The 23,922-nt window shown below is 39.5% G+C and overlaps 1 protein-coding gene and 1 long non-coding RNA gene across 3 annotated transcripts in view; one reads left to right on the top strand and one right to left on the bottom strand.

The window, feature by feature from the left end:
• PLCXD3 (phosphatidylinositol specific phospholipase C X domain containing 3) overlaps window positions 1-17,835 on the bottom strand; it is a 92,823-nt gene extending 74,988 nt beyond the window's left edge. The window contains exon 1 of the mRNA XM_041711154.2: window positions 17,702-17,835. Within this exon, the coding sequence (XP_041567088.1) occupies window positions 17,702-17,804 (103 nt within the window). The 5' untranslated portion in view covers window positions 17,805-17,835. The remainder of the gene's footprint in view (window positions 1-17,701) is intronic.
• Window positions 17,836-17,912: 77 nt separating this feature from the next.
• LOC121468154 (uncharacterized) lies at window positions 17,913-22,616 on the top strand. 2 transcript variants are annotated; one of them, XR_005978170.2, is made up of 3 exons: window positions 17,913-18,036; window positions 18,869-18,969; window positions 19,220-22,616. It is a non-coding gene; the product is annotated as an uncharacterized lncRNA (long non-coding RNA). The 2 variants fall into 2 exon arrangements; XR_005978169.2 differs by having other exon boundaries at window positions 17,935-18,544.
• The last annotated feature ends 1,306 nt before the right edge of the window (window positions 22,617-23,922 follow it).

Here is a 23,922-nt window from a genome sequence, read left to right on the forward strand (position 1 = left end):
ATCCTTTCATAACCTTGCTAGAAGTAGCCTCTGTCTCTTGAAGAATTTTTCTTTTAAATTTTATGTATTTAATAAAAAATAGTGATAATGGTTTGGTTTCCAACAGACATCTCTGCAAAGTGGTGAGACTACCATACTTTCCAGGACACGTAGATAACACGTAAAAGGCTTACTTTTGTTAGACCTAAATTAACAAGACATGTCCTTTCAAAGAATATTTCCTATATTATTTAATTTGCTAAGAAATAGCATTAATTTTTATGTGCGTTCAACTATTAATCTACACCTACACATTCTATTGTTCAAGAGTCCCTAAAGGTAGTATTTTACAGGAAAATAAAAAGTTTACATGGCTGGTTTACAGAACAGAAAAACCCAAGGGGATTAACAGACAGTATCTACAGATTCACACCAAAATCATAGTAGAATAAACTGTTCAACAAACATAGATTGCACAACTAACTCCACAAAAGTCGCTTTAAAACAGGCTGGATACTTTAACTCCTGAGTGTTTCCAGCTCATCTTGGCTCTTTGCCAGGAGTTTCCATCACACAACTCCTGTTTCCGATCTAAGCCCACACTTAAAAAAACTAGAAAAATGTAACATAAGCAGTTAAAAACAAAACTGAAAAAAAAATCTGCATTTCAGACATCACAGAAAGGGAAGCTTTCAACTAGAAACTTTAATATGTGTAGTTTCAGTAAAGTATAGCGTTCTGTACGGGGGCATTCAGCTCCCCGCAAATGAATCCTTTACAATAAATACAATATTCATAAAATGACCCAGACACAAGTTAGAAAACACTCAAGGCATGGAAAAACTCACAGAATAAAAACCCTTAGAGGCTGACCTGAGAGGCTTTCTGAACAGAATAGATGGACGTTTCTCCTGGTCCTGAAAAAGCATGCATCTCTCCATTCAGCAGCACCAAAATACTTAGAAATGTTTCAGTAAAAGAAAAGCAAAGTTTATGTCAGTTTTTGTAGCTGGCATAACTGCAAGAGTTTACAAAACAGCCAGCAGATCTGTCCCTACTTTTTCCTGTAACTCTGCATACAGTCACTTCTGGAGAGCAGGACAATGGGGAGATGGCAGTACTGCTATTTACATGTCACTTTAAGCATAACATTTCCGTTTGAAATAAATACTTTGGGTTTGATACAGCTTGCAATTACTGAAAAAAATACATTTTCAATGACTGAAGTAAAACTTTTAGTTTTTGAATGTGAGAATGCCTACAATCCATCCCAAATGGAGTATTCCTTTTTTTGCTCTCTTTCATCAACTGCAGATGAGGAAAAATACTTGTTAGCTTCCAAGTTCTTTTCCTCACAGTACAACATTTACTGGAAAATGGACAACAACAGTAAGGGTATTTCAGATCAAGGTTGCTTTACCTCTAAGGCCACAATAAGGAATGGTTATTGATGCTGGACTGTTACCTCGCGTGGAAGAAATCAGTTCAATCCATGGAATAATTCAATTCAATAGACTCTACAGCAACTCTGAAACCACATGCTAAGATGGAGCGCTTTTTCTGGAAAGAACTCTGATCTCACTTTTAACAGATTTCTCTTCTCAATCTATCAGTTATTCTAGCAGTCTCAACGGTAAAAACATTCAGTTTAATTTCAAGCTGAATATATATGGAGAAAAATGACATTTATATTTCACTTCTTGACTACCCCCAGAGTATGTTGTGATAGTTATAATCCTACCAGAAAGCCATTCTGAAAAATCATTGCTCATATTCTTTAATCAGACTCAGAAACATTTTCATACCCTGTAGGAAGAGACAGCTCCATCAAAAATATGACTCTCACAGGGTCTCTAACGCCAGATTTCTTCATGGTCTTGATGTAGCAAATGGTCTCTTCAGGATTTCACAATTTCTAGTATCAGAATAAAATGTGTCATTAAAAGCTGTAAAAGGACAACTCATGGAATAACTTATGGGACATCATCTTCAACTGACACCCAAGGACACAGAGAATGAAATACACAGGCAGGGCAAAGATCTCAGCATCTTCTCCTGGTTTCGCCAGCTTCCTCCTCTTCCCTTTAGCTGGGATAAGGCTCATCATTTTCTCTTCTTGAGGCTTTGGAATTCAGCTTTGACATACTAAACAGCAACACCCTCTTCCTAGGCAACTAAAGAACTGTGATTATGGAGCACAGCATAGGCAAAAAAATACTTTTATACAGAATGACATTGCCACATACGTGGATTTAGAACACAATTTGAAAGTCATAATGCCTTTATGAGGGTAAAAAGAGGATTGCATTAAGGGTGGAAGGGCTGTTCAAGCTGAATGAACAGAGTAACAAATACTGTGGTGATTGTGGGGTTTTGGCTTGGCTCTTTCTTTCATTTGCAGATACAAGGATAGCTCAGAAAGTCAGCATCACTGCCTAAAAAAGAAGATGATAATTTGGTATCAAGTGGACTCCCCAACAGGTACCCAGCATTTTAACACACATATTCAGAAAATTTAAATGTGCAAATTTAAAGTAACAGGAATTCTTTTTCAGTGCATATCACAAGAAAAGCTTCCAAGAGGGAGACACTAGTAATTTTACCACATCACCAGACCTTTTGTTTATCTTCACCTTATGGAAATATTTCTACAACACAAGATATGACTAGCACCCCAGAAAAACTCATGGAGAGATAAAATTTTCTGTCTGGATCTTGCAGAGGTTAAGGATGAAATGCTGCCAGAGAACAACAACAGTGTAGGCAGTACCCAAAAATAATAGTTGAGCCAGTCTAGCTGAAATCTGATGAGAAGTGAGCTACAGACAACAACTAGGGAACTGCCTGATACAGTATGTGGTCAGGTATGTCCCATGGGTTAGAGACAGCTAACCTCAAAGTATCACTGTATATTGAAAAGTAGCATTACTTTTAATTGTTAATATATGTCCCTGCATCTTCCCTGCTTTACATTTTCTTCTAGGATAAAATGTGATTTGACTCCAGCAAATAGCTAAAATATAAACTTACTTGTCACTGAGTTGCACCAATGACTAATTAAGGCCCAATTGGAGGTTGTCATCCTCCAGTTAAGGAGAGGCTTCTCATAGTATAAACAGTTCTATCAGCAGGCTGGTTCATGTAAAAGACCTCACTGGTAAGAGAAAAAGAATCCAGAATTTGCTGTTTGTTAAGTAGTGCCTTCTGCATAATCATCAGGCTGTAATTCAATTGGTTCAGATTCTGCCACACACACAACAACCTAGACACAGGCTCCAAGGTCACAGATGTTGGCTCTTTACCAGACAGAGCTACTCATCACAAAACTTCACTACAAAAGAGTACTGCATTCTGACAGAGCTTAAGATGCCCCCTGCAGAGAAGAGCTCAGGGAACAAATCATGTCACATAAAAAATTTCAGTCTTCTAGTGCCTGCCCAGGCTTCTCATACGGATGGCAAAACCATTTACCAAGGCATTCACAGCATCAAGTTTATACAGCAACAGTTGTGGTAAATCACCCACAGTCTGGATTAACTCTCTAAATTTACAATACCCTTTCAAACTTGTCCCTGATGAAGAAATACAAATGCATCTTAATTGCAACTCTCTAAACTATTTCTTCTAAATGCTTTCTGCCAGAAAGTAATCTCAATCAAGAAAAAATAACAAGGATGGATGAACATTTTTCATCTCTTAAGAAGTTTCTGAAAGTGTTTTGTGGAGAGTTCTCTCATGAATAAACTTTACAAATATGTTGCCAGCCTGCAGCAGACAGATGCATCAGCTGCAACAGATGATGACCAGTGCTTCTGGGATCCATCTGATATCATCCACATGCAGCATAATGTGTAATTCTTAGAGATGGTCCTGTGCAGAGCCTTGCCAGTCCCTCCCATCTCAGCTTATTCTGTGAATACTGCATCTCATTTGCAGCCACACCAGACCCACCTCCTCTTCATTAACCATCACAGTTCTGAGCATGTGGCTGTCTTAGGTTGCAAATGCAAGATAGTGAAAAAAATTGAAATTAAACAGGACCCAAACATTGCAGCAATGAAGAAGCGCCCTGTTCAGTACGCAGTTTTACCAGTTCAGTGCTGCTTTCACCAGTAAGCCATTCAGATTGACTAGATGCAAACACTGTTACCAAGATTTATTTTGGATTTTTTAGGCAGTATCACACACAACAGGACAACTGTAAAGAAGTTTTAACCTGTTGCTTTGACAAAGTCATTTATCAGCCTAGCTATTCATGCCCAAAGAAATGCCTTGAAGCTTATTTTTCTGTAGTCGTCATGAATTCACTTCCAAGAAAAGCAGCAGGAAGTGTGTAACAGTAGGCACAGGCCTACAGGCAAGTACCCTTTTAGGGCTTCAGTAATATAATATTCTGATTGAAATTAAAGCTATAAAAATTGAAAGCTATAAAAAAATTTTGTCAACAGCTTTGACTTTAAACATCCTAGCTTGGCACTCATAAAGTATTTCAATACTGCAACATTGCTTGATCACAGCACCAAATTGTCAGAACACAGCCCCCTTCTGCTGTGAGCTTGCAGAAACCTTTTACCTGCATGGTTTATCACTCACTTTACTCAAACTTCATAGCAAATTCTCTCACATTCACATTTTTTTAAAGTAAGGCCTGGGCTGCAATAGTATATACACAGTTCTCTCCAAACAGGGTACAAAATTTACTAGATGGGGTATCACAGTAATGCATATTTTTGGAACACACATAAGAACAGCAGAAGTAAAATAGTCTTTTCAGAACCCACAAAAAACTTAGCAGCTGGTGAAATGCCTGAGTATATCCTGTTATTTGACAGTAAAATGTTGGCCTTGTTACTGTAAATTTCACTTATTTTCCCCAACAGCTGTGTAATTAATACCTGTGTCCCTTATTTCTGAGCACACATTTTCCTTAACTTTTGCTGAAGTCTTCAAAGCAAAATCAGCCAACAAAAGACTCCTGGGCTATGCTCTAGATGCTTTCTGAAGCAATGCTCTGCAAAGAGATGGAGCTAAATCTGGCACCCCCTAATCTCCAGGCAAAGATTTAGGGTAGCCACCTAAATGGCTCATCTGCATCCTTACAGCCTTCAGAATATTTCTTTATTTTTTTTCCCACTTTATTCTCTCTCTTGCATCATTTTGGGAGCAGGGTGCCCTCATGCTTTCAGGCAATGTTTCTGAGGCTTCCAAGTGCTCACACCTTGCCTCTCTCCCCACTAGAATGCATTCAAGATTACAGCAATATGCAACATGCTTAACAACCTTTGCATCAGGAAAAAATCCCTCACTTTGGTTCTTTACACAGGTGACTAAAGGACACAGATAAAACCAGTTGCCTGTGGTTCCCAGACTGAAAGGGGAAGAAGTGCTGCCAGATGCTGCTAATGTCCACTGCAACCCCTAATGTAAGTCAGAATGTGCTGCTAACTAGCCTCCGTTGCTCTGCAGAACTTGCAAACCTTCCATTTATTTGGAGCTGCTGTAACCCTCTATTTGAGTCTCAAGTGAGGCCAGAAACCTTATCTCCTGCAGCTCACCCTCTTATCCATGAAGATCTGCCAAACCACATGCAGCCTGGTTCCACCTCTGACTGGGCCTTCTTTTCAGAGACCACTTCAGAGATGGGTGATGCAATACAGTGCCCTGTATGCCATCACATTTGATGCACATGTTGCTTTTCTGTGAAAAATGTTTCCTTTCCTTGCTGGTATGACATAGTGCAAAGCACACAAATCTCATGTACAAGACACAAAAACCTGACACGTCTGCTGTCATGAGAAGCTTTGTATGCCTCTTTCTCCTCTATGCTTGGGAAAATGCATGGCTTGAAGGTCAAGTCACTAAATTAAGATCTGTAAGACACAGGTTCATTTTCTAATCCTGCCTCAGCATCCATTATTTTAATCAACTAATTTAGTTTTCCTGTCAACAAAACATCCTGTCATAATAGAGAAAATGAATCCTTTATAATTTGTGTTTAATATGGAGGCTATGGAGATGGCTAAAACATGCACACATTTTCCATACTCTGACAATTTCTTTCAGACAAGCTTTAAGCCTATGTCTTTGGCTCAAGCATCAGCAAAAGCCAGAAGTGAGAAGCCTTGTCCTAGCCTCACCACCAGTCACCAGTATTTTCACATGCTGTATGGAGCTCTATCTGCTTGGCAGGACTAATGTCAAAGTCACCATCACCATGCCTGATCACTTGCTCTGTGATGTCTCAAGGATCTCCAGCTCTACTACTTTCCTCAGTGCTCTGTCCAGGTATTAAAAACTCAATCAATCCTTATCTTCAATTCCATGCAGTGTTTTTGACAGCTACTCTTCTATTCTTCTCAGCATAATTTAAACTATCTGTTTTCAAGTCATCACACAGCAATGCAATATGAAAATCCAGACTAGATCAGAGACCAAAGGAAGAGGACTGGTCTTATGGAAGGAGCTGTTCAAAATGAACAGCTCAACATCCTCAAAATGATGAATCTTGGTGTTCCAGGGCTTCAGAAGACATAGCAATATTGCTGTTATGAAACAACTGTATGCAGCCTCAAATAACCCAAATTTTAAAGCCCTTTCTTGAAGAGTATTTTTTGTTCAATGCCAATCCCGATTCCATAGTAATTCCAGGGGAAAAAAATTACTACATCTGCACTGGGAGATGCAAAACCACAGAAATTTCAACCTTTACTTACTCTTGATCCAAGAGTTCTCCAGGCTTAAATAACATCAACATCTTAAAAGATATGTTGAGACTTTGAAAATAAGCTAGCTTGTCTTTGAAATACTTTGGTCTAAATATTAAAGCATATTATTACAAATAAATGTTAATACACCATATTTTCTACAGTAAAAAGGAGTACGTCTGTGAAAGGCCTGCTACCTCAAACACCATTACAATACAGATAAAACCCAAAATATTACTTAGTGGTATTTCAGCCTCAAAATAATCAATTAGACTATATGCTATTTCCTCCTCTTCTGTACGTAAGGGTTTGATCTAGCCCCATTAGTCATCACAGTGTATGTGTCAGATGACTTTACAATAGAATAGGTAAAATCCTCAAATGTGCTTTTCTCTTGTTGTTCCCTGATTTATATTTAGATCATAAGCAAAGACAATCGAATTTTTTGACAAAGCTTAACTGTAAATCTTGTGGTTTTTTTACTCTGAAGATAGATTATATTTTCTTTAATTTAGCTATTTAATAATGGTCCACTTAAAAAGTATAAGCAACACAAGCTGGTACTTTTCTTTCTGACAAATGCATTACAATGGGTATTTTAGAGGGCCATATTTAAGTTCATCATGTAGTCAGCATTGCTTTCTTCAGCTGTTCAGAGCAATTTCTTCATCAAGGGCTAACTAAGGCACACTTAGTTGAACCCTGCATAGTGTACAAAGTAAAAATACAGTTACTGCTCTGATTTAGATACATTTCATGCAGATTTGCATTTACACATGGTATAAGGCAGTGAAAAACCAGACTCAGATTCATGTTAAAATTTCATCTCTCAGTGAGTAAATCCTGTTATCCAATAAACTGCTGAAAATTAATCCAAAGGAAAAAAGAGCACATGAACCATGAACTGAGTAGAACTTATGAAAAAAGTTCATTTTAAACACAGTAGTTCTCTTCTCTCATCCTGGATCCCTCCTGGTTTGCCTGTAAGTTTGTGTGAATTTTAAAAACACATTATTTTGTCTTATAGAATAACTTGTGAGCACTGTTTTAATCTAGCAGGCAGAAAAACAGGCATGTTATCTCATCCCCACTTACTTTCAAGTGTCATTTCCAATTAGAATACTTCTCCATATCTCTATTGGTTTTACATATCCTCTATTTCTGGCCTATATCCCACCCTTAAGACAAAGCTGAAGTAACACCTGATGAAAAGTAAGATGTAAAAGGGATTGCACTTTGCTTCTTGGCTTCTGTGTTGCAAGAACAGCATGCTCTTGTAGACAATAGTATTTCCAAAATGAAAAGGCACTTTCTCTCACTTGACTTGGAGAAGCTGCAGCTGCTTTAAAGGAATTTAATTTGTTTATCAGCACTTCTGAATACTTTTTGAAATACAAAACCAATTAATAAAACCTAAAAATTACAATCAAACACCACCATCTTCATTCTCCATGGGAAAATTCAAGGTAATTCACAGCCTAAAATAGATGGCTTGAAGATTAAGAAACCTTATCTCTCTTAGCATATCTGGGACAGCCATGCTGAAAAAGGTAAAAATACAGTTCTGAAAACTACACAGGCCAGAAGAGTAAAAGTGTAGGGGGGAATATTCCTTTATTCTCACCTTGTCCTTGTGCCTTTTCCATGACATAGATCAGAGATGATACCAAAGCCAAGGCACTGAACTTACTGTACCTTTGATCTCCCTTCAGCACAGCACTTCTCCCTGGCCCTAGACCTCCACCTTCACCCAGTTTAACCCTGTTCCAATCCAGACACAAAACAGGGGTCTCCCGTAAAACTAAAGTCACTTCCCAATAGCAGAGATTACTCTTGATTTTATGAAGGATGAAGCCTCAAAGGAAACAGTAAGAATTCTGTGGCATACAAAGCATATAATAAGCAACTAGGAACTGAAATCCCAACATGGACCAGATCACCCAACCTTACAGTGACTTGTTCTGACCCCTGCAGGGCAAGAGGATGTGACAGGGCCAAATACATAATGGCACAAAAGCCAACCATTTCTTTGCAGCACCACCACCACTACATCATCCTAAGCTCTCCAAGAAGTCAGCATTGATTTTATTGGTTCAATCACTGTTTTCAGCAAAGAGAAAAGAAGAGAGAGAGAAGCCTGAAGCATTGCTAGCCAGTTCATTAAAACTGGTCTTAGAAATCCCAGTTTTCTCCATATTCCACATATTCCACATATTCCACACTGTGATTTCTAAAGGAAATCCTGCCTCATGCACACCAGAAGCAACAGCATTCTTTTGTACATGTGCTGTTCATGTCCTTCACAGTGTCCCTTGGCTTCTCTCCCCTTATTATACAGCTACATCCAAAAATTACTGAAACTGGCTTGTTTTCTCCTTATGTATTGTCAACTTATAAAATGTTTCTCAAAACACTCACTTGGCACATGCACTAAATAACACTTGGCTAACAGCATGAGTCCAGCTCCCGCTCAGAGTAAGAGCCTGCACTCCTAGATAAGCCTTGAGGCGTGTCTAGACATGTGTTCCCCATTCCCATCCTGGACAGCACCTGGCTTGAGGTGATATCTCCTACTTGAAAGAAGAATGGCTGTCAATTTTGCAACAGAAACGGAGGAAGGCAGAATTCCAACTGAGCAATGCTTTGCAGATTACAGTTCATAAAAATTGAGTATTTCCATATCACTGGCAAAGTTTCACTTCAACCATGGAAATGGTGAGATAACTATACAAGGTGGAGGAAAAGTTAAAGCATTAAAAACAAAACAAACCAAACAAACACACAAACATGGCCCAAAATAGACAATTCCAGGTTTAGAGTCACATGGTCTAAGTGTCCTGAATTTAAACATACAGGTTGTCTATACAAAAAAAAAAAAAAAAAAAAAAAAAAAAAAAAAAAGCTGATGCAATGAGGATGCAGATTAATGCAGACAAATATAGCATCTGCTACTCAAGTGTCCAAGCTAGATCTTTGCCTCTTCCAATTAATATCCTCTCCCTTTTCGTGGCTTAGGTTAACTGGGGAATTTCTGTCCAAAACCAGCTTCATCCAGCCTGTTTATCCCAGTGAATGAATTACTCCCACCGTGGTGCTATGCAGAATGCCAACACAATCTTAATTGATTTCCAACAATGGAAAAAGCAACTGGCAGGTGCCTCTTGCAACAGCTTCGAAGTGATCTCCTGATCTGCCCACCACACACAGATGAGCCCCTTTGGAGATGCAGACACTAAGTCTGAGGGAACCCATCCATTTTTGTGTCTTCCATTTTTGGATCACATGATGGGAATACACATCCTCACACATGAAATACAAGCAACACCACTACGTCAGCTTGCATGGCTTCTCATAAGTATTCCTGGACATTATCTACACAATAAGAACAGTCACGCAAAATTTGAGAGTTTCAACAGAAAGAAAGAAGACTAATCCTAAAATAGCAAATCTCTTGGGATTCCTGTGCTAGCACCTAGAATGAGCACCTGCTCAAACTTCCCCATTGACAAAGCACTTTTGGGTAGCATGCCCAATGGATGGAAAGCAGCACTCCATCAAAAGTTTTTGTGAGCTTTGCAGTATAAAACAAACACCTTTTCTTCCAAAGTACAGCCTAGGTGTCAGTGAAATTTTCCACAACCCACTGAGCAGACTTCCTAACCCAGCTCTCCCCCTAAGGGCAAAGCCAGCCTCAGTATCATTGGTCTCCTTGAGATTACCAGACCCAGATCACAAAACAGTTAACATGGCAGAGATTTCTAGCAGGTGTTTTAAGATTTCTAATAGCTGTCTTAAAATCATTCAGCTGCTCACAGTTAATGAAAATGGATGAAACTTTTCCACATCTCTTCCACATTTTACTGGCAGACATCTAAGTGAAACACCAGAAGACAGTTGCAGTTATATGCTGGTTCAGAAGAGGTACAAACACGCCATTTGGTTTTGGTGTGAACACCCAGACTAGTCTGAAGCATGTATTTTTGAAACATGTATTTTGAAGGTCCAAGATCTAACAGCAGGATTTAGCAAAGCTAACAAACTAATAACCTTTGAGGCTCTAAAGCATTAATTTGATTGCATAGCACTACATGTAACTCATCTTTTCTACATTTTTCTTACTCTCACTTAAATCCCAGTTTATCAACCTTTCATAATTATAAAACCAAGCTGCATGGCTGCCAATGTATAAACAAAAGCCAAGCGTCTAATAGGATTTAAAAAAATTCTATTAAACAACAAAACTACTATGGATGACAGCATGACAACAAGCTAAAACTTGAAGTATACTATTCATCTCACTGGAGTTTATTCTGTAAAAAAAAAATGGCTATAGAATTTATTAAAGGTTAGATTAGTTCAGTGGCCTTTATCCTGTTTTTTTTAAAATTACAAGCAAAATTCATAATGCAGTAGACTTCATGGATGGGTTTTTGCCTTGGTGGCAGCAGCACATGCCATGTATCTTCAATCATCTGAAACATCCTAAGTGATATAGACAGAAGGGAGCAACGCCTGGAACCAAAACAAAGGAAATCCATTTATTCTTTACATCCTCCATCTTTTTTCAGTATTCTGCAACATTTTATTTTCATAGTTGAAACACTAAGTATTTAAGCATGACACATGTGAACTAACCAGGTAAGAGATGGATGAGCCAATGATTAACTTTATTTAATATGAAGAGAGACACCATTTTAAAAGAAAGCAAAGCATCCGGAAACTGTTTTAGCAATTTGTTTTCAATTAGATTATGATGAAAACTGAGATGGTGTTAAAATAGACAAAAAATAGAAACCTGGACTTTCTAAAATGAAATTATATAATTCAGCCTTTATGTATGGTTATTAGCTGACACTATATAGCTATTCAAAATAATGGAAAAGATTAAACCAAGGCTTGCTACTATAGATCAAATGAAAAACCATTCAACTTTGCAAAAATTTAGATTAAAAACCAAACCTTCAGATTTTGAACTACATTTCTTCTCAATTATATTGCTTGCAGTGTCCCAAGGGCTATACTGTAGGGACTGCACAGAAGATCTGTTCACAAATTAAGCACCTATAATTTGAATGTACTTTGAAGAAAGTATAAAATGGGAATGAAAGTTATTTTACCTGGAACTAGCTGCTCTTTGAAGAGTAGCATGGTTAAAAACAAATCTGTCTACTAAATCTGAATTCTGTTTATAAATTAAATACAATTAATTTCTAAAAAGTTGTGAGCAGTTTAATTATTATTTCTTTACAGAACAGTAGAAGAGATTGCACAGCACTCTGAGGTGGTTTAAAGTTACAGTCTGCACAACTTTTTCTACCTAGGATCCGCATTTTAAACTACTTACACAGTTGAGTGCATGTCACAGCTGAGCATCTTCAAAGCAAGATCCATCTTGCATGAAAGATAAGAGTTCGAGTTGCAATATACTGAGAACCATAGGAAATTATAAAACATAAAACACACACCAAACACAAAGTTAAAGACTGTCAGAAGGTATGGGCAGTCTGGATACACAGAACAGTCAAGAAATTTTCAGACAAGAGATTAAAAACCCAGCAGTTCATTGAGTTGGAAAGACAGAAATAATTCCAGATGGCAACAAAGCTGTTCCCTCTGCCCCACCTGCCATGGTGGCAGGATGCAAGGCAGGTTGGAGAAGGCAGTTTTGCTAGAACTGAGCCACAGGAGACACAGTGGACAGAGATTGCTGGATTAATAAACAGCCCCTGTTGGGAAACCAAGCAAAGGAAGTTTCGAATTACCTCTGACAGCAGATGGGCAAGTAACCGAAGGGTTTGAGCTGTTTGATTTTTACAGCAGTTTGAGTAAACAAACAGCTTTATTTTGTGTGTGCTAGAAACATGTCACAACAAGAGAAATTAATGGCGAATGCCACAGGAAATTGTATCACACAGAAATATTTCTGAACGGATTGGAAATGACACATTAGCACATGTAAGGCCAGTGAAAAACTGTTCTGTGGATAAAAGTGATTGATGTAAAAAGAACGTCAGCAAATTAAAAAAGAGCTATCCTAAAGAAAAGTTAAAAGGATATTTGCTTATTTTCTGAACAGAAAAAAAGAAAGCATAAGGTACTTGCTTCTGGTAGAAAACCACTGAAAATTGAGTGCAAGGCACAGCAGAAAAGAAAGAACTCTTCTAGGTATATATACATGTCAAAAGCTAATGGGCAACTTTCATTACAGTTTTATTTATAAGTTTACCTGCATCATCAGTTTAAAGTTCCAGGCAAAGCTAATTTTGTACAGAATTGAACCCAGGCAAGTGAAGCAGAGGTATTCTGCTGACAGGGAGCAGACAGAAAAGGATGAAACATCTCAGTCCTGCATCTCAGAGACAATCACCCTTCACTCTTAAGCCAAATCCAAATCATCGGCTATTCAAGATAAAAATTAAAGAATTTCCTAATAACATTTCAACATTGAAAATGCTATGTGTCTATATAACCAAAAGGAAGAACTTCTAGCCTTTTTTAAGATGAAAGAATTTCCCCAGAGGGCTGAGAATGGGGAATGTCTGTCCAATAAACAAAATATCACTTGAACATTTTCAAGCTGTTACAGTGGAAGCTATAATATTTGAAACAGAGCTGTTATGTTAATGTAGCAGTGCTATCGTTCACAAAAAAGGCTAAAATATTCCAGTTGCATTAATTTTCTTCTCCCAAGTCTCCCCATACCATCTTCAATAACCTAATACATCTTTGACATTTGACATTACCACACATCCTCCTCTTTGTAAAATAACTCCCTATAGGTCTTGCTCTTTCTTTGCAAAGTATTATGATAGTGGGAAATAGAAATTTCAAGCCTCAGAGCCTTTTTCTAAAGATGGATAGTATTAAAAAATTCCACCTGACAACTTCCTTCTCATTTGAGGTGAGCCAAGCTAGCTCTGCTGTGTCTAGCAATTGCTTTCCAGTTGATGGACAAAAAAATGTATCTGTCAAAAAAAAAAAAATCCCATCTGAAAAACCACAGAAGCCAATGAGATCCTGGGAAACTACTTTTCACGAGAATTCTATTGTTCACATTGCATCTTCATGCAACAAGACCACATGCTGAGGTCAGAGGTTTCATCTGCACAAGGAAATCAGAAACTCTCCTATGAAACAAAAGCCTGAAGAATCACAGCTCTGGAAAGTTATGCACTCAAGAGATATTCTGGGTCTTAAACTGATTCAGAAGATTTTACCCACACTTTACAGACATAGACCTAGAATGCATCAAGACTGCTCATATGGCAGATCTTGAGCTAGTACCAGTTTTGGTGGAGGGATGAGTTACTTATGGAAGGAAATACTCTTTTCCATCATAAATTATTCTCATGGACTTCTCAGAGTCTTGGAATATTAGCACAAGGTGAAAAGGCAACAATGATTGCACAAATTATTCATACAAAGACTGATATTAAACTAGACATATTTAAAGACTGTCAATGAGAAAGTTTATTGGTCAGTAAGTGGAACAATTCATAAGGAAATGCTGCCTACTGATGTCTATTTACTGCACTGCATGTAAATGATATGATCAGCTAAGATTAAGGAAGGTGCATTGACACAGCAGAATACACAGGCTCTCCATACCTCACCTTTCAGCCTCAGCTTGGGAGCATGAAGATTTCAGTCCCATAAACATGCAATGCCTCCAAAAACCTATTTCTTATCCTGGTCAAAGAGGCAAAGGCACTGACAAAGCCACATTTTATCAACTACTGAAAGATATCTTTCCCCCAAAGACTATAATCCACAGTCCTCCACCTTTTTCTTAGACAAACTGTTGAGAGTTTAACCAGGCAGATCCTTTAACACAAGAGGCAGTCTGCAAGCACTAGAAGACATACACCTTTAACCCAAAGTCCTAAGAATATATCCTTTCATTATTCTAATCATCATAGCAATAGAAGATTAAATTTGTGTGGCATTTTCTGGACACTAACAGATCATTTTATATCCAAGGGATGCATACTGTTATTTTCTACCATTATCACTTGAGGAAAATCTGCCCCTTGCAGCATAAGAGAACACAGACATAGTCAGCTCAAAGAAAGATGAAAACCTCATAGAAAATGCTTCATCATCATATTTGGAAGAAATTAAAATAGAAAAGTTTCTGACAGACAAAGCTGGCACATGCTATATTAGAGAATTCTGTCTCATCTAGAGAGTTCCTGCAGTTGGGAAAACAAAAAGAGCCAGCCTGAACTGTGGAGAATTAAATTAAGAGAAGAACTTACTGAAATACTAGAAAAAATCCAGCACAGATTTATTATTTACAAAAGTATAAGGCGTGGTAAATAGTATAAATTTGTACCTGCATATGCTTAGCAACTGAAAAATAAAAGGGTGTGAGCAACATTTTTAAGCATATTATGAGCAGATAATTCCTTCAACAATATAGTTTAAATACAATCATGACAGAGTGTTATGGGGCTTGTGCTTCTCTTTGCAACAGCTAAAATGACCCAAGCATGTCTGTGCAAAGACAACTGAGTGTATCACCTCAGTTCCAAGCACTCCTTCTAGACAATGAGAAATGTACTAATGATTTCTAAAACATTTTCCCCCTAATACACTAGAACACACTTTGTAATGGAGAATTCATTCTAAGATTTTTAAGCTAATAGTTTGTTTTCTTCAACAGTAACATTGTTGAACTCTGGCTCCAGAACTAAATTTCATCCAGCTGAAATAAGGTAAAAATCAGTATTCACTTTGTGCAAGGAAAATTTAAATCCTGCTGGGGAAAAGACAATGTAAATAAAATGCTATGAATACTTTAGTACTTAAGCACTAACTTCAAAAACAGTGAAAAATTTACAAGTTAACACTATGAAGGTTTGGATTACATACATTCCTTGCATATTCTACTTGAATACTAGTTACATGCTAACAGCTATTATGCACACATTATTAATGCTCAGCAGTAGACATATGGAAGAAAACTTTCATATAAATTTTATTAATGTCTGAAAGGTTATTTGTTCTTAAAGGAAGAAACCAATCCCATGTTAGCCCTTTTCCTTAATATTGTGCATGTCCACATTGTATGTTGAATATAATAATAAATCTACTGTTAAAAGATAGTGCTTAAACTTCACTGATACCTATCTGTGTGCCATGCTCCCTAGTTGACAAATTCAATGAACTATATTGCCACCCTCCCCATAAGACTCTATTTGCCAAACCTGGCATTTTAAAAGTGAGACAGACAGATAAGAGGTCTGTGTCAATTCACACTAACAGAAGGACAAATTTCAAAGGTCTTAACACTGTGGCGCTCAAATCATACAAGTTTTTCTGCTAATTTCACAAAAAGCAAGTCTGTGTGCATTGATGTTATAGGAACAAAATAGTTCTGCCAATGTAAGGGCTCAGTCTTTGCACTTACAGTCTGCAGAACTTGCCCACTGCTAAATGCTATATTGGGATTAACTAGCACAGCCCACTGTAAATTGGTTTGTTTGCTTGTTTTTAATTTAAACATGTTAACAAGGTCTGAAAGCTTGGATTATTACTGCCAAAACTCTAAGAAATGTCCACTTTGAAAAACTGTGGAGAGTTTTTAGAAAGAGGCTATAAGAAAGTAACAGCAAGATCTTGGTGAGATAGATGTACCAGTAACAGCCTCATGATGCTCCCTTTGGTAAAGGAAGTCACTTAATAGTGATGCGTAACAAAGGCAATTTCTTGCATCTGGAAAAAAGTTAAGTTTCATAATATCTCCTCAAACCAGGAAAAAGTCTCTAAAACAATATATTTAACCTGAAAACCACCGCATATCCGAAAGAGAATAATTTCTCATCATGCCAATATTCCACAAGAACATTCCACAGTTTGTGGATTAATAAACAGTTATTACACTGGAAGATTTTTACAGCTGCAACAGAATTTGATGGAACAATTGCAGATGATGGGTTCCTAAGCCTTGGAGGGACACAGTTTTATACAGGAGATATTCAACCAACAGCAACACACAGTGTAGCAAGTAAAATGCTAGGTATAGCTTGTGTAAACTATAAGAAACTAAGAGACACTTAATTTTAGAAGGGCACACCTGTGTCTAAATGAAACTATGGAAAAAACATTCTTGCAAATATCAGCTGCTATTACATTGTCCTAAAGTATCTTTAGCATTACAAAAACTGGTGTAACACAAGCACCTACTACATGAAACTTGCAAGAAGTGAACATTTCTCATAAGAAGCTTAAAAGACATTAGAGCTTCAGCATCTCTGAAATCTCATTCCAGTCAGACACCTTAGAGAGGAAGGATGCTGGTAAAGAGGTCTTGCAAAACCTTGAGGTGCTCCCTCAAACCCGAGGTGATCTGAAACAATTACAGGTTTGCATTCTAACATGTATTTTTCCTAAGTCTACAACCATACTTAATATCTTTCCAAAAAAAAAAAAAAAAAAGAAAAAAGAAAATACTGAGACAGGACAGGAAAGAGTTCGTAGTCTGAACATCATCACCTGCCATCCCTCATCTTATTTAAAATTGTGTTGAGATCGAGCGTTTTCTGACAGCGACATGACATGAAGCCGCACACTGCCGCAGCCTGCCTCCCCTCCCGCAGCCGCAACCCTGCGTCCGTGCCCGCTCCGACCGACCTCGCCGCACAAGTTTAGGGGGAAAGGGGCAGTATGTGGCATTTAGATTCTAGGCGAGGTTTACTGCTCGGGCTGTTACGCCCGTCCGGCGGTGCGGGAACCGGCTCCCTTCCCTCCCCGACACCAGGTACAGCCGCGCACTCCGCACCCGCCGCCCCACAGCCGCTCGCAGCGCGGAGCCGCCGGAGCCGCGTCCCGCCGCCGGCTCTGCCCGCACCTGCCCCGCTCGCTGCCACAGGCAGTGCAAGGCAGCGCGGTCAGAGATCTGAGCGGAGCCCGCGGCAGCGCGGCCGGGGCGCGCCGCCTCCCCCGCCGTGCGGAGCGCTGAGCCGCGCCGCGCGCTTCGCCCTCCCGGCGCAGGGCGGGCGGCCGGGAGCACCCACCGGGGATGGCCAGGTTGGTGAGCGGGGTGCTGTGGAGGCTGCCAGGCAGCGCTGCCATCCAGTCGGCGAAGAGCAGCTCGTTCTTCCCTTGCAACGAAGCCATGCTGCCGCCGCAGCCGTACCGCCGCCGCCGCTCGCTCCAACTCGCCCAGTCCCGGCCACGGCCACCGCCACCGCCACAGCCCCGCCGAGCCCGAGCCCCGCCCGCCTGGCACCGCCTCCCCCCGCCCCGCCGAGCCCCCGCCGCCTCCCCGCGGCGCGGCGTGAGCGCCCTCGGGGCCGGCACCGAGTGCGGCGCGGCCGGACGGCAGCGCACGGCTCGGCCCGGGCGCTCGGTAGGGGATCCCGCCCCGGTACCGCGGGGGTCTGGGCACGGAGCGGCGACACGGCCCGGCCGTGGCGGGTCCGCACCGCCCCGGCCCCGGGCCCCAGCGCACCGGGCCGGGCCGTGGGGGCGGAGCAGAGCCCGCCTCGGGAGCGCGGGGCTATCGCCGGCCGGGCGTCTGTGCTTGGGATGGCGCTCGGGGCCCCGGCTGGCGGCCGGTGGCCCTGGGTATCAGCAGAACCTCCGTGACCTTGACCATGGTTCCGCTGAATGCTCCGCGCCAGGACCCGACATCCCTCGCAGCTGGCTCCTGGGCAGTTTCATCTGCCCCTGATACGAACGAATCTTTTTGCAGTGGGTTGTTCACACGAAAAAAAAATCAGTGCACGTTAGCTGAACGTGCCCTGGAGATCTAATTTCTTGGCAATAATTTTTTATTCTTCTTTGAAGATGATCCAAAGTAGTATTTTCTATTATCATCTCCAGCCTGTCTTTGGAGAAACACCTTAGCGTTGGCAGTAAGGAAGCATTTGCGTGGATGGATGAATGAATGAACCTTGTAAAGCCCTCTGAGCCATTTTGAACTGTTAGAACAAACGTGGTCTTTTCACCTTCAGTGTTTGTGAAAGTTGTCTATGCATGTGTAGAAGTTCATACGGTGACGCTGTCAAAAACCGTGCCTAGAGACACCCATGATTGAGGCAGCTTCACTTTATCAGTTCACCCTGGAGTCTTTCTGGTTCTGTAGCTTGTGTTCTTACTCAAACCCTTCTATAACAGCTGGGTTTGAAAAACTTCAAGGAACAACTAATAACAGCCCTCTCTTCTCTTTCTGTCTGAAGTTCCCAGAACAAGTATGATGAGAAACTTATCCTTTGGCCATAATTTCTTGAAAAGTGAGTTGTTATGAACAAAACAGCCTGGCTGGGACACTTGGCTTGGGGTAAGTACTGACATTGAAATGTTAATTAGCTAATTGTTCCTGGGAATCACCTACCTCCCCCCACCCTCACTACCATTCTAGGACTGGGATGCAAAATAATCCTGTGGAATCATGGGAGGGGGTTTTGGGGATGAAAAACACCCCTAAATGGAAAAGATGGGCACAATGGAGGGGGCTGGATGGGTGTGCTTATTGGGGAAAAGGGAACCCCATCCCTAGTCTGTGTTTGACCTGTCACCATAACCTACAGAGGACGAGACTGGACTGGGCTGTGGGAAGCAGGAGCAAAGCAGTCAGACACTTCCTGGTGCTGCCAGGAGGGAAGGAGAGGGACAGCTGCTGCTGGGCTTTGGCAGCAGGCTCTGCGCATCCCCCCACCCTGCGGCCACCAGTGTGCCGGGAGGAAAGGAGAGAGGACGGTCTGCTGGGACTTCAGATACGGACTGCACACCTCTTCACCTCCAGCTACCAGCGTGCCACGGAGACTCCAGGGACAGACTCTGCACGCCTGCTCACCCTTCGGCGGCCGGAGAAGCTACAACAGCGGGGGCGAGCTCCTTGTTGAGCCCCCTGCCGAGCTGACTTTTTGCAATCGAAATAGTTCTTGAGGTGGGATTTGACTGGGGAAATGTGATCACATGGTTGACCTTAGGGGAGATGTTGAGTCTAATTTGAACAATATGTGAAAAAGGGGGAGGAGAAAGCAAACAGCCACCAAGACCTGTAAAGTTTTTGTGGTCCTGTATCCTGTGTATGAAGATGCTAATCTGCCCCTTCCAAAATCAGTAGTATTAGCAAGCATTAAAAAAAAGACAAATCCACATTCTGGATATGAAGACATAAACCCCACTAAAATACATGGAAGATATTATTCATATAAAGGTGGAAGTTGCTACATTACATCATCTTCAAAGAATGGAAGAAATTTTAGTAAAAATGTCAAGATTTTTAAAGAGCATTCCAGTAAGGCACAATTAATGTTTCTATCAACATGATTAAATGAAATCAGATTTTTTATTTAAAGAGCAAAGTTGTTTATGAATTGCACTAGTCACCTGGAAAATTGCTGATGAAATTTCATCTATTTCATTATGTCGCCTACCTTTTCTGAGAGAAAATTGAAGTATACATCTTTTTGAAAGATTAAATATGTTGTTAGTGCTGTTGTTGATCTCTTATGGTCTCTGAAGCTTTGGGGATAACTCAGAGCAAAATAAAATAAATACCAGCAAACTCATCATTTTAAAATGTATTAATATGCATAATAATTAAAACTACATTTCAGTAGTGCTTTCTACTCTGATGAAGACCTGTAAATATCCCTCTCTGTACCAACTTGAAACTTGTTGACATTTACTTCTGCCAGTAATTTGGGCTTTTGTATCTTTTTTTTTTTTTTTTTTTTTTAATGCCCAAAGTAAGATTCTTCATAGTCAGGATTTTAAAACCATGGATACTCTGCTTCATGAAAACTGGCCCACTCTAACATGTCTCACACAAATCACGCTTGAAGAGGTCTGCCTCTGTTTCTAGTGCAATGTATCTGCTAAGATAGCAGGCTTAAAATCTGTCATTCAGTCTCTAGGAACTTGGGAATCACATGCTTAAATAATTTGAAGGGAGGTGGGACAGAAGACTTTTATGGGACAGAAAGTGAGAAACATTTACAGAGCAAACTAAGAAACACTGACTTGGAAGCTTTGACTTCATATGAAAAGGTATTTTTTTTAGCTTCTCAGTGATATGAAAAGCATTTTTCTGCGTTTCTGCCTGGGAAGTGTTTAATAAAAAAAGGCAAACCATTTATCTCGATTAAAGATCACCTTATTGTGGTTTAGTTTGAACTGTCATTTAACTAATTTTCACTGACTTATAAAAAATGATAGCCTGTAAATCAAAGGTAGAATATCCATACAAGCTTTTATTCCTATTTAAAAACAGTTAGAAACAAATTAATCACATTTTTGGCTATATTATTGAAAACCTTACACATAGCAAGTCTGAACTGTTAAAGAAAGTAGATTCCAGGAATGAAATAATCTAAAACCTTAAAAATATCAGGTCAAATGAAAATTAAAAGCAAGATACAAGATACAAGAAAATACCATCTTTGCTCTTTTATTCACAGCTATGTTGAGCTCACTGAAGATGCCATGAAGAGATGAAAAATTGAAATTGTTCTATCTGTTCATCATGTACTGTGTTCTCTCCAGTCTGCAGTGTGTATGAAAAAAGACACCTTTGCTTCCATGGAATGGCAAAATAGAGTAATTTAGCCAATAGGAATGTTGCTTCAGCATTCAAAACTAGGTACACTGTTAAAAAAGAATTACTGTTGTTTTTATTCTCCTAAAAAATGGCATTTTAACAGTATACATTCACTGTTACACTTTTTCATTTCAGCAATCATATAGTTTGCTTTTTCATATGTCCTTGGCATCTATTTTAATCATGTGAATAACAAAGGACTAACAATGTCTTTTTCTGTAAGTTACATAAAGTACATTCCACTATGAAAGGTAAAAGAAAAAATTACCTAATGAGGCATGGTATTTCTGTGACTGTCCCATTATATAGAAAATTTATTTAATTACTTTAACTATATTGTTAATGAATTCAAAATAAGTCTTGGAACTGAAGAATTAGTATTGTTTAAATATTTGAAATTCTTGAGTGGATTCTGCTTCTGATGTTACTTTCTTCCTCCTTCTTACTACTAATTTCTATTGTTAGTGTGGGAATCCAGGGCTTCCCTCTGGCTGCCCTGGAGGGCCTGGGACCCTGACAGGGGGTCAGGAACCCCCCTGTACAGAGCCCCACACGCTGCCCTGCAGGACAGACCTGTAGCAGGGCAGCAGAACATGTTAGAGATAAGCAAGAATAAACAACCTGGAAAACAGCACAGACGAATTATGGCTTCTTCTTTGGCAACGGGGCAGAAAGACAGAGACTTTCTACAATCTCGGAATCATCAATACCCACAGATTCCAATAAATGGCGTCCCTTGGGGTGGGCTTCAGCAAGAAGAACAAGAAGAAACATCAAACAAACTCCAACCTTCATCAGCAGAGGAAAAAAAAAAAGGAGAGGGAAGCCCTGGATTTCCACATATTAGTTTTTCAGAACAAATCCTGATTGCCATCCCATGTTTGTATCTGTCATGGCTTTCAGTGACTCTATCAGTAACCTTTGGGTAGTAAAGCCCTTGCAGTTGTTTGCAGCTGAGTTGCTAATTATATTTTTGTTACTTGGGAAGACAGTGGATCTACAATATTCTCAGTTTTGCTACTTCCCATGGCTAACAAGTGGGACAAGCACATAAAATCTCAACTTCCCATGACTAACAAGTGGGACAAGTGCATAAAATTTCAAAGAGTCAAAGTAGATTGATTGAATAATTTATTCAATAGCCATATGGGTGAATAGAAGTTGTGACAGGTATTTTGTTGTCATTTTATACTTTGTGTGGCTACTTTGAGAATCTCATCCTAGATTCATTAAGCAATCTCTGTTTAGCAGTATTTGTCCTGTCAAAACAGATTACAAAATTCCCAAGTAGTCAGAAACCTTGTAGAAATAGGAAAATAGGTTTTTCTTCATTTTATGTGAAAGAATAAATCTGTTTATGATTTTCAAGCAGAAGAAAATGTGGTTTATTCTGTACTCTGATTCGTTATTTTCTACTAAGAAAACCAGAGCATCCTTACTTGTGCCAGTAATGAATCTGAGAAAAAACAATATTTGTTCCAAGCAGGATGATGCTAATATTATCCCTACTCTCTTGTGGTAAATTACATTGACTGAGAAGATGATGGGTTAATATAAAGGTACAGGACATGTTTTTACTTGTATACTTTATAACCAAAGCAAAGACATTACAAAAATATACAGAAAACTAAATAATTAAAGTGCATAACAAAACAGTTTGTTATAGTTAACCAAATTCTGGAAGCTTGAAATAAACAGGATAAAAGGCAAATCAGAGTATTTGTATCCAGTCCTCAGGTGGAAATCAGTTTCACCTTAGTTACTTCTTTCTGAAGTGTGTTTTTCAGGTTTGTGGAAGAAGGTTTATTTTGTCTTTTTCTTTTTTAATTTGTCAAGCAGAATCCTGCTAGGTCTCACCTAGCATCAAAGTACACCAGTGGTTACTTTTTTACTTGGTTAAAAACAAAGAAGTTTGGTTGTGTTGGCATTACTGAAAAGACTCTAATGGCATTATCAAGAACAGCAGTGGCAGAACATGAAAAACCCTGTTTTCTCAGAGCCAGTGCTATCAGATCACAGCAAAGTATGCAAAATTGGTGCAGGAAAGGTGAGAAAGAGATTGCTTTTTATTTCTAGACCAACTCAGCCATGTTTAAAACATTTCTGTAGAAGTTGATGAACATTTTTTCATTTATGTTCCTGTGACTTGAAGACCCCACATTTGGCACAGTTACGAATTTGCAGACAAAGCTTGATTCAAGCATTTGAATGTGAGCTCATTCTCTAGGTGGAAAACTGTTGTTTTATTGAAAACAAAAGCAAAATGAGATAATTTAGTGATGGGCTTACCACAGGCAATGCAGAATGAAGCATCAGTGCTGATCATAATCCTTGTAGCCTCCCAACACAGTATTAGCATGGTCACAAAAGACCTTATCGACATGAAAATATCCACCTTAAGTTTAAAAAAGCTTGAAAGACCCAAAACAGCCTCTCCTCTGCTATGTTTCCCAGTCATGTCAAAAAGGAATGAGAAGTTTTTTGAGGCGGTCAGATACTTCGTGACTCTACATAGTTTTGTCAGAAAACACAGCCCTTTGCATGAATACAAAATTTTGAAGAGTTTAACTAAAATATTCACTAAAACGTAATGATAGACAAAACATTCCAGAAGATTGTTTGGATGATGTCAGGTCTGCCTGGGGGTTGTAACTAGCTAACTAACAGACAAATTAGGAATATTCA

The sequence above is a fragment of the Taeniopygia guttata genome, chromosome Z (assembly GCF_048771995.1).
Source record: "Taeniopygia guttata chromosome Z, bTaeGut7.mat, whole genome shotgun sequence".
Lineage (NCBI taxonomy): Eukaryota > Metazoa > Chordata > Aves > Passeriformes > Estrildidae > Taeniopygia > Taeniopygia guttata.